Genomic DNA, 11,381 nt, shown 5'->3' with positions numbered 1-11,381 from the left:
CTATTCATGATTTACCTTATTTAACCATGTTAAATTGTCAGCTGTCTTTTGATTGTTACTTGGTTCAGTTTGACATTTTTTTTGTTGATTGAGACTTATTTATTAATGCTTGATAATTCCTATGTGGATCCTAATTGAGCTGGGAGAGCTGTTAGTTACTCCCCACTGATTGTGGATATTTGTTGTATATCTTTGCAGGTTATGTTGATGACAATCTTATTTGGTTTTGGGCTCGGGTTGAGATGTGAGCATTAAAATGTTAGATGTTTTAGGCCTACTCTTTTATTAATTTAAGAGTTAGTTTTCTCTTTTGGTTATCAATTTAATTTATTTATACTATTTATTTATGTTGGTTTTATCACTTAGATTTTTAAACGCATTTCTTGTAGCAGTGACATTCCCAGAAGACGATGTTTCCGCCATCGTCCTATACTTCTATTATTATTATTTCTTTCTTTTCTGCTTTGAAATTCTGGGGTGTTACAGAGTTTGCTCCATCAGAAGGATGAAGGTACAATGGGCTTTGGGTATCAACCACCATTTAAGAAAGAGAACTTAAGAAGAAAAAAAAAGATGAATCTAAGACTGCATTTCATGCTCTCTGATACCATAATAAGTATATTAGGATCGGTTATGCAGTAGATTTATTAGGACTATATTAGGCAAAAATATAAAGAGAGATATATGAGCTCATAGATGTTGCTCTTTGATTATATTCAGCAAGACTTGAAAATGACCTAGAGGCCTTACATTGCTATATATAGAGAGAATAGAATGAATCCTGACAAGCTAACCACATCAATCATTTACAGTTGTCCTAGAGCATGTTACATGAATATTCTTCAATAGGACAAAACAAAAATAAATGCAATGATTGGAGAATGATTGTAAGAAAAAATAGGCTTTGGGCAGGATTCTCTTAATATTATCCCCCCAAGTTTTTCTCTCTCCTATGCTCCTACTTCCATCGCTCCTCCGTCTTCCTCTCCTCTCAGGCAACTAAAACGATGACATAATATTGCATTATCAAGCCCAATTTACCCACAATTCAATCATTAAACAACAAAAAATTTAACCAAATAAAAATAGATCGATCATAAAAGCTATAAGATGATAAAGAAGTGAATGCCAGCAATAACTTTAACAACATCTTCACGCATAAGTATCCTCTTCAAATCTTTAAATTCATCACCCTAAAAGTCTCAATACAAACTTCAACATCATTACAATCATAAATCTAAATATTAATTGACAGTTTAATTTCTTCAATAACTCTTAGCCATTCATGAAAAATATTTACTCTGTACGAATCACAATTTGAATCTTCTTGAAATATATATTTTTTTTTCGTCTCTCGATCAAACTTGAACTGATTTCATTTAAAATCAACCATGAGTTGCTATACAACAATTATCTTATCAAACAATTTTTAGATAAAGTGCCAAAGTGGTATCAATAATGCAAATACAATATAACCAGTGGGAAGATACAATGTTTGACCTTATAGGATTAATCTGTTTTAGTTATAGGCCTAATCAACATTGTCCTATTAATCATATTTATTCTTTAGCAAGAACGATTACTAAAACAATTAACTTTACTATCTTCATAATATAATCTCTATTTATATTTAGTAATTGTTGGGATATTTAATGACATATTCCTCCACTCCACAAATTGGAGAGACATCTCCCTTTCAACCCAAATGGTATCTCCCCCAAGAGCCACTTTACAAAGTGTCTCCATGGAGAGACACCCAAGACACACTTAAGAGCTCCATTGTTGGGTAAGAGGTGGCTCTTCATTTTCTCTCTCCTTGAAAAGCTAATTGGAGAACTGGTTGAAGAACTCATTGTACATGCTCTAAAGCGTTCCCTCAGGCACCTTTCATGCAATTAATGAAGGATTGAACTTTCATAATGGGGGAAACCGGAAGGCAACTGACAAAAAAAAACACTCCCAAAGTCCTAAGTTCGTACAACTGGTAGCTAAAAGCCAGAGGCTGCAAATTAAATTGAAAAAGAAAGTTGGAATTATATTAATTTTCTAGATGGTTTTGGCATATTATGTGGAATAATGAGGCAATATTGCCTAACATTTACGAGGAAAAAATTGCTAGTATTGGCTTATTGCCTAAAATTGTGACCTATATAAAGGGGCAGCTGAAAGACACTAAAATATAAAAAAAGCAGCACACAACTTCATCAGTTTTTGCTACTTCTCCTACCATTTCAAATACCAAGCCATCACTTTTATTTTTCTTAGTTTTGGCATGGCTACTTATAACCTTCCCATGGCTTTCGCCACGTTACCGTTCATCGTAGCATCCTTACTCCTTAGCTTACACCCTACAGGTATAATATATGTGTATATAACTACATCTCTCTTTCTCTAGTAATTTAATGTTGATACTTTCTCTAACAATTTAATGTTAGTTCTTTGATATTGGCCATTATATAAGTGCATTCTCGCTGGTGTATACAGACTGCTCACTGCAGTACATAATGATATCTCTGTTTCTTTGAGACGGTTTCACAATAATATATCAGTGAGATAAAATAACACTTGTTATGTTACATACTTCCTCCGTTTTCTTTAATCGTTACACTTTGACATTTTAGACTATTAACAAATATCACTTTGACCCTCTCTTGTGAATTATAATAAGTAAATAAAAATATAGTCGTGTGGGATCTTATTAGATTTGTCTTAATATGTAATTCTTCTAATTTTTACAAATACAAAATTAAAATACACCTCAAACTTTTACATTGACATACTTGAAAAGTGTAAGTACAACAATTAAAAAAATAGAGAGAGTACATGACTTGTTTTAAATTAGGAGATAGTAATCTCCCTTCTTAAATTAGCGATACACTTCTCCCTTTACGTGAGAGTTTTTTCGGAGAAATGTCACATATCTAAAAACGGAAGAAGTAATTTTAATTTTTCTTGCTTCTATTAAATTAGTACTCCTGTATTAAGATCCCATGAAAACCCAAGTAAGCTATCAGACATTGTCAAGAAATCACTTTTTCTATATATACAATTAAGAATAAATCACTATAGAATTGTGAGGAGTTACTTATCCCAATGTCAATTTTTTTTTTTTTGAATAAAACCTCTTCTTAGACTTTTAAGTGATCCAACTCTTCGTCCTTAACAAGTGCGGCTCAGTTGGCCTTAAAGGAGAGTATTAAAGTCCTATGAAAACCCAAGTGAGTCAACTGATTCAGATAGAGTTCACAGATTTATCATTCATTCTAGTGTTTAAAATAATAAAAAGTTAGATAAAGAAAACCATAATTTTTGGTTGGGTTGATTTATCTTGCTTCATGTTATCTAGTGTCGAGTAAGTTTTGCATGTCTAGGTGACTACTTGTCCACTTCAACCTTTGAGCTTGTATGTTATGGAATGCAGAGGCACAAATTGGGGTATGTTATGGAAACAATGGAAACAACTTACCAAACCCGCAAGATGTGGTTAACCTCTACAGATCTAATGGCATAGGAGCAATGAGAATCTATGCTCCCGATCAACCAACTCTCCAAGCCCTACAAGGATCAGGCATCAGAATCATCCTAGATGTCCCCAGGGACAACCTCCAGTCACTAGCATCTGATCAATCGGCTGCCAATCAGTGGGTTCAAACCAACGTCGTCCCCTTTGCATCGTCGATCAAATACATCGCAGTCGGGAACGAAATCCACGCATCTGATCAACAAGCATCATCAGTGGCACCAGCCATGCAAAATGTTCTCAATGCGCTGAATTCAAACAACTTAGGTGGACAAATTAAGGTTTCTACAGCCATTGATACAACCTTGATCACAAATTCCTTCCCACCGTCTAATGGTCAATTTAGTGATGGGGGATATATTACTCCAATAATTAACTTTCTAACTGGCAATGATTCACCGTTGTTGGTTAATGTTTACCCTTACTTTGCTTATACAAATAACCCACAAAGTATCCAGCTTGAGTATGCATTATTTACTTCCGGTGGAACTGTGGTTACTGATACCAACAACGGAAAAAATTATCAAAATCTATTTGATGCGCTTCTGGATGCAGTGTACGCGGCTCTAGGGAGGGCTGGTGCACCTAACACAGCAATTGTGGTGTCTGAGAGTGGATGGCCATCAGAAGGTGGGAACGCTGCCACATCCGACAACGCAGGAACTTACTATAGGAATTTGATCGGTCATGTAAGCCAAGGAACACCTTTGAAACCAGGGCAAGGAATTGAGACTTACTTGTTTGCTATGTTTGATGAAAATAGTAAAACGGGAGATGCCACTGAGCAGCATTTTGGACTTTTTACTCCTGCTCAACAGGCTAAGTATCAACTCAGTTTCAGTTGATGACCATCAACATCCTTAAAGTAACAAATACATACACGATGCTGTTGATATAGACATATACAAGTACACTAAATAAGATGACTTACCTCCATAACTTATTGAGATTTGAGAATATGCTTGGAAATAAATATTCAATGGTTTCTATTTTGCTTTCTTCCATCTTCACATATTGTTTACATAAAGAATTGGAAGTAATTAAAAGTTATGATTCTAGTCAGTCTGATTAATCAGCATATCTGAGGTTTCATAGACAAAATTCATTATAGAGTAGAGAGAATTCTCGTGTGAAAGTAGTAATTAATTAAGTAATAATTAACTATAATTACATGACTATAAATTTTTGTTTTAAATTACTACGTACAAATATCCTTTGTAATAGCTCTGTTTTTTATATCCATCCCATATCACTTTTGTTCAAGAACATTAGAACATTCAATGATCAACTTACTATTCAAAAAAAATATAAAACAAAATGTGACTAACTTTCTTCGTAAATCCTAAAATAATGGCACTCTGTATGACTATTAATTCTGATGGAGGAATAGCCTACACCATGGTAAATTTTCTTACTAGGTGTGCAAAAAATGAGTCAATGTGATGCTATTCTACAAGATACAAGTAATGAAAGCTTGAAGCATGTATACAAATTAATTTACAAATAAGAGTGTCCTACAAGCTGATTAGAAGGGACGAGTCTCTATTATGAACTTGTGATTTGAAACCCCAAATGGAGACCTGACAAGATAATAACTTCAGGTCGCTGAGTTCAATTTTCATTGTACACGACCACAGATCTTTAGGACCTGCATTGTGAAGGATATTCGAAAGCAAGATGTTTAGCTGAAACCTATTGAACAAAATATAAGTTTCATATCATCAGAATTCAATTTACATCATCAGAACAAATCCATCCTTCACACTTCTAAGTTTGACCTTCTTGAAAGGGAACTACAGACTACTTATCTTGATTATTGATCATTAACTATAGACAAACGGATTTTTCACCAGGTACCCCTTAGGTTTTACAAAATTCATGAGCTATCCCTACGGTTTGAAAAATTCATCGGGTACCCTTTAAGTTCGCATATAATGTACCAAACACTCTCAATAACTTACGGATATTGATTATGTTAGCTTAAATGACCCCAAATCAATTGAGACCTATCCTAATTCCCCTAATATTTCATATTATGTCCAATAAAGTCTTTTAAAAGTAGACAAATTTTTCTAATAGGTACTTAGGTCATTATTAAAACTATTTTGACTGCATGAAAAAAAGAATTCATATCACTATAAAAAGGACATTTTGGCATAATGTGTGGGTTAATAGGCGAATTAGGTCGGGATTCAAGTGATTTCAGGTCATTCAAGTTAACATAATCAACACCAATCAATTCTTGAGGGTGTCTGCTACATTATATGCAAACTTACGAGGTACCCGATGAATTGTTGAAAATGCAGGGGTACCTCATGAATTTCGTAAAACCTCATGGGTGTGAAAAATCCGACAGACAAAAACTAGGCATTTGACTTTTGAAGGTTACTTATCATCATTCGTACAAAAAAGTTGCAGATAAATCTGAACCAACAATAAACGAAACCTAAAATCATACAAGTCCTTGATCTGTAGCCTATATTTTTGCTTTTTAAGTAGCTAGTATGTCTAGCAAAGTGTCTGAAACATCATTTATTTCCTTTTTTTTTTGATAGAAACTGAAACATCGTTTATTTAGAAACTGAAACATAATTTTTAGACAAACTGATTGCAAACTCAGAGATAACTCGGGAAGTTAAGAAGACTAACCCCGTCCAATTAACAATGTTCAATTTTGGGCACAAATCGACATCGACTGAAACTCTGATTTTCAGTAACTATCTTCTCAACATCCGTTTCATATACTTCAGAGCCGATCGTAGCATTGATCTAGCCTTTCTATCTGGGGTGCACCCAGACAATATCATTTCTTCATAGACAAAAGGAACCTGAAGTTTTATGGATTAGTACATAAATCACGTAAGTACATAACACAAACTGATGCATTTCTGAATAATCATTAGTTTTAATACTTGCATCCTTTCCTATACTGCAACGTGTTTCTAGTACAATAATAAATCATATACCAACTAAACAGTCAGAATCTAGCAAAACTATTCTCTTTTTCATAATTTAGCAAGTGCCTCAAAAGGTCAACATCAGACCAGTAATAGGCTAAAAGCTACTCCCTCCATTTCTTTGGATACGGCCATTATGGTTTCAAGTTTAACCACAAATTTAAGACATTTAATTCTACTAAAAGAAGAGCAAATCTGTGCATGATACCAAGAATCAATTTCAGCCATCAATTACAATTTCTAAATGCAAATCCCAGTTGAAAAAACCACTTATCCTCCCAAAGAGAGCAGAGCAACTTTGAGTTTGCCCCCCTTCAATGTAGTTTTTCCTGATTGCTTCTGCAAATGGTCTTTGGGTGATTAATATAAGACTTTTCAAAGTTATTTGTGTCTCCAAATCTCTTCCCCCTCTTTTCTGGTTATCTTCTTCTAGTACTCGCTCCGGTTTTTATTAATTTACCCACTTCTTTGGGCACAAAGTTTAAGGAGAAATAGGTATATGCATCATAGAAGGAAAGATAAAGTATTAATTTATTGGCAAATTGTATTGAAGTTAATGATGTGGGCCAAGAAAAGTAGAGTGAGAAGGTAAAGATGATAATAAACAATTGGTGGGACTATTTCAAAAACAGGAAAAAAAAAAAAAATGGGCAAACTATTAAGGGATAAAGCAAAAAAGAAAGTGGGTACATCGCAATTCCCCCAGATCTCAATTCGTCCATCCTTATTTAAGGGTCATTTCCCTCACAATGACTAACTAATGTATATTTTCTCCATACATTCATAAAAAAAATAAAGTCGTTCTACAGGCTATTAGTCTATTAAGATTAGCTTCACTAAAAGATCCAAGGTCTACAGCATGAATAGACTAATGATATTTGGAAAGGCAATGTTGTGGCACGAGAGGAGAGAAACTTAATCAATTATGGCGCATATAAATAACTCATTAGTTCACCAGCGATAGTTGAGATAATGGAGCAGCAAGAGCTACATGGGGAATGGCTCAAATATATGTGTATACCTCTATGGCTATATCCATCATGCTATTCTATCTATATTTGTACTAAAATTTACGAGCACAAAGCCCCAATGACACATGTCATTCCCTCTCTTTTTCGTCTGCCTTCCATAAACAGGGGGGAAAAGAACAAAATCTGACTGAACTTTTTGATTACTCAACGGTAAATTAATTATTACTTTATATCCTCCTTTAACACTACCATTACTAGCCATCATAGTGTAGCCTTCCTCACCATCACTACTCTCAACTTTGCCACCATTAGCAATTAAAAATTAGTATAGAACCATTGTGTATTGCATGAGTCAAAAGAAACAATACATTGTTCTATTTAAGAGATCTACACTTCAAATAATATTATAAGGCTGCAATTTGCATGCCTTATTAAAAGAAACAGAGGGAGAACATACTAGCAAACTTATTTCCTAGTCAACTTCATCTTGCCAAATAAAATGAGATAAAACCCTTAAGCTAAGGGCATAGAGCAGCAACTCAGAAGTACAAGAGTATATATGAGAAGTGTGCGCATAAGTATACTGTGAATAGAATTACTGTTCTCACAATAATCAGTTCATGAAATTGACGAGTGCAGGTTAATACTATAACTTTCTCAACAGAAATGTATGTATGAAATGTAGACATTTTACCTTATCAAATTTTTCCACACGGACTAATGCTTTCATAAGTGTTGTAAATGTAACAACATCTGGTTTCAAATCCTGCATTTACAGCCAATGAAATGATTTGGCAGAAGAATAAGATATTCGTTGAGGTATTGATGAAAAGATCATAACTGCATAGCAAGAGCACACCACATCACTTACATTTTCTTTCATATACTGTAGAACTGCAAAGGCTTCAGAATCCCTTCTGTCCTCCCCAAATGCATTAATTAGTGCATTGAGAGCTAAAATACTTGGCTTCAGGCCATCTGCTCTCATAAGCCTAAATGCATTCACTGCTTGGTCCGATAAACCCTGCAAAGTGAGAAGCATATGTCAGAGATGCATCTTATCAACTAAGTAGGAACAACCTAGGATTTAGCGATTAAAGCAATAACATTTGATCTATGACAATCAAATCCCACAAAATAACCACAATTGAATGCCCTCATTTCATATTACGTAATGTGACAACTTGCTCAAACAAACAAATCGGTATACAGCTTAGTAATAGATCAATCACAATGCTAAACAAAAACATATAATCACCAGCTTTATTATATAATTGTATGTGAGCAGAATATCATGTCAATATTATTGTAGATATTAAGAATACCAAAAGATTGAGGTAAATTCACAAAACCATACCCTTTGGGCATAGGCATTAATCAAGGCATTGTACATTGTTTCAGAAGGTTTTAATCCACTAGCCTTCATAACCTCCAGGCATTCAATGGCCTCCGTGAATCTTCCCGACTGCCCATATATATCAACTAAAGTCGTATATGTCACAACATTAGGCAATAATCCTTGGCCTTGCATCTTCCCCATCAAAGTTTTAACCTCTTCCAACTTCTCTTGCTCACCATAACAGTTGATCATAATGTTATAGGTTGTTGTACAAGGCACACACCCACTCTCTTGCATTTCCTGGAACAACTCCTCTGCCTTATCATGTCGCCGACACTTACAATGACAATCAATCAACGTATTCCATGTACAATTATCCGGCTCAATCCCCTCCGCTTTCATCTTCTTGAAGGTATCCATAGCATGATCAAGACAGTTATACTTCCCAAAAGAATCAATCATTACATTATAAAAATGCCTATCAGGCTGCACCCCACAATTCCTCATCTCCTTGAGAACTTGGAACGACTTTTGCCAATCCCCTTTATCGCGATAACTAGCCATTATCCTACTAAACACGAAAGAATTAGGCGGCACACCACTAGCTTCCATCTCCTTTAACACAATCCTAGCACTCTCCCACCTACCTGCATTGGCATAAGCATCAATCAACAAGCTATACGTATGCTCATCAGGCAAAACCCCGATTCTTTCCATCTCAGAAACAATAGACTCAGCATCCTTCAACATACCAGCCTTCACATATCCCTTCAAAACCGCGTTATAAGCTCTACTCCTGGGTCTCAACCCGCCTTCCTTAAGCTCCTCGAACACAGCCTCCGCCTCCTCAGCCTTCCCTGAATTCCCCAATGCCGAAATCACCGAAATCAACGTGGCCGTCTTAGGACTCAACCCATTCCCCTGAAGCACACCCAAAAACCACAACGCTCTGTCAGCATCCCCGGATTTCGCAAACCCCACAACTAAATCATTCAACAGCTGAGCATCAAGTTCAATCTTATCAGAATCAATCTCCTCATACAACCGAACCAAAACCGATGAATCCCCATGATTCTTGTTATTCGTCCTCGCAATCGACTGAACCACAAGGCTGTAATTTACAAAATCAGGAGGGTATCCATCTTGGCGCATCTTAGACATCAAATTAAGGGCCTTCTCAAGGTCGTCATTGCGAGCACAAGCTCCAATGAGGGCATTGTAAGTTAAAGGGGTTAACTTCCGTCGTTGCGAAAGCAGGAATGCTTCATATAGCTTCTCGGATTTCCCTAAAGCGTGGATTAGAATGGAGTAGAGTAATTCGTATGAGAAACAAAGGTTGTGCTTCTGCAGCCAAGTGACAACAGCGTAGGCGGTGGGGATGGAGGAGGGTGAAGAGACGAGGGTTTTGAGGAGGGAGTGCCAGTAGTGAGTTGGGACGGCGCGGTATGAGTCGGCGAGTTGGAACTCGGACGAGTTGACTGATTCGGGGGTGGAGTTGGTGGTGGAGAGAAAATGGAGGAGAGGGGTGAAGTCGTAGCGGTTGCGAGGGGTGGAAGGGACGGCGTCGTTTTGGTGGAGGGAGAAGGAGAGGAAGGTGAGGGGAGAAGAAGGGGAGGGAAGAAGAGAAGGAGGAGAGAGAAAGCGGAGGGAGAGTGAAGGTGAAGGGAGGAAAGTATAGAGGTGTGGAGGAGGGAGTGGAGGAGAGAGAAGGAAAATGTTCATCTCTGCTTTGATGAAATGAAATGAGGGAAGGAGAGGAGAGGAGAGGGAGAGGATGTGGAGGGAAAAGATTATATGACTATCAATATCAAGTATCGACTACTCGTCTACTCCCCTAGTTGCACCATCGTGACCGGAAGGAGGAACTCATGCATTCAATCAGGCTAGCGTGCAGCGAGTGTCATAAATGATATTAGAGTTAATTTGTTTTTTCGTCAATTGTGGGAAATTTATTTAATTCTTATTTTTCTTTTTTTCTTTCATTTATCCTATTCTTTTATTAATTTAAAGCTTAAGCCACGTGAATATGGGTAGGAAAGTTAGTTTTGTTATCATTTGTGACACTTAAGCCAATAGCTTTTAGTTTTTTTTTTCGCTACTAGTTAAAGTTGGTGGCGTTGGGTGCACCTAAGTAATACTCCCTCCGTCCCATAATATAAGTCTTGATTCTGTTTTTACGCGGGAATTAAGGTTAAACTAGTTATTAGGCCCGGGCTATGCCCCGGGTAAGAAAAAATTTTCATTTATTAATATTGTACTTTGATATGATAACACTAAATAAAATTTGGTCTAGTGGTTAAAACTTTAGTATATGAACTTGAGATCATGAGATCAAAACCTATACTATGCAATATCTAATTTTTTTATTATACATGGATTACATGAACAAAAACTCCCTAGGGAGAGCGCCACGTGGCACCGTTCCTCGTTTACGCACGCCTTTTAATATATTAGTATAGATGGAATCTTGTTTTATTTGAATAAAAAAAATTATTTTTATTGAGAAACACTTGCATTGTTTTTTTCTTTTTAACAAAAAATAAAAACTGTCATTTAATGTTGCATGGTTTAATGTGTAGAGGAGCTCAATGGGG

The 11,381-nt window shown here is 36.1% G+C and overlaps 2 protein-coding genes across 3 annotated transcripts; one reads left to right on the top strand and one right to left on the bottom strand.

Annotated features, from left to right (window-relative positions):
- Window positions 1-2,169: 2,169 nt before the first annotated feature.
- LOC104905663 (glucan endo-1,3-beta-glucosidase) lies at window positions 2,170-4,518 on the top strand. Its single transcript, XM_010694265.4, has 2 exons — window positions 2,170-2,354; window positions 3,422-4,518. Exons 1-2 carry the CDS (start codon window positions 2,273-2,275, stop codon window positions 4,363-4,365), a joined length of 1,026 nt encoding a protein of 341 aa, XP_010692567.1. The 5' UTR covers window positions 2,170-2,272; the 3' UTR covers window positions 4,366-4,518.
- A 213-nt stretch (window positions 4,519-4,731) lies between these two features.
- On the bottom strand, window positions 4,732-10,588 carry LOC104905664 (pentatricopeptide repeat-containing protein At5g42310, chloroplastic). 2 transcript variants are annotated; one of them, XM_048645892.2, is made up of 5 exons: window positions 8,806-10,588; window positions 8,320-8,472; window positions 8,143-8,214; window positions 6,170-6,348; window positions 4,732-5,212 (listed from the first exon to the last, which is right to left on the bottom strand). In XM_048645892.2, exons 1-4 carry the CDS (start codon window positions 10,507-10,509, stop codon window positions 6,238-6,240), a joined length of 2,040 nt encoding a protein of 679 aa, XP_048501849.1. In that variant the 5' UTR covers window positions 10,510-10,588; the 3' UTR covers window positions 4,732-5,212; window positions 6,170-6,237. The 2 variants fall into 2 exon arrangements, with proteins under 2 accessions (XP_048501849.1, XP_010692568.1); XM_010694266.4 differs by having other exon boundaries at window positions 4,732-5,168; window positions 8,806-10,587.
- Between the last annotated feature and the right edge of the window lie 793 nt (window positions 10,589-11,381).

This window comes from Beta vulgaris, chromosome 1 (assembly GCF_026745355.1).
Source record: "Beta vulgaris subsp. vulgaris cultivar EL10 chromosome 1, EL10.2, whole genome shotgun sequence".
NCBI classification, from domain to species: Eukaryota; Viridiplantae; Streptophyta; class Magnoliopsida; order Caryophyllales; family Amaranthaceae; genus Beta; species Beta vulgaris.
The sequence above is the reverse complement of the archived record's forward strand: the minus strand, read 5'-3'. Positions and strand labels throughout refer to the sequence as shown.

Excerpts from the sequence above, each read along its gene's own strand:
- LOC104905663 (XM_010694265.4), top strand. The coding sequence starts at position 2,273 with ATGGCTACTTATAACCTTCCCATGGCTTTCGCCACGTTACCGTTCATC. Across the intron at positions 2,355-3,421 it reads CCTTAGCTTACACCCTACAG|AGGCACAAATTGGGGTATGT; the intron begins GTATAATATATG and ends TATGGAATGCAG.
- LOC104905664 (XM_048645892.2), bottom strand. The coding sequence starts at position 10,509 with ATGAACATTTTCCTTCTCTCTCCTCCACTCCCTCCTCCACACCTCTAT. Across the intron at positions 8,473-8,805 it reads TTAATGCCTATGCCCAAAGG|GGTTTATCGGACCAAGCAGT; the intron begins GTATGGTTTTGT and ends CTCACTTTGCAG. Across the intron at positions 6,349-8,142 it reads GTGTGGAAAAATTTGATAAG|GTTCCTTTTGTCTATGAAGA; the intron begins GTAAAATGTCTA and ends ATAAAACTTCAG.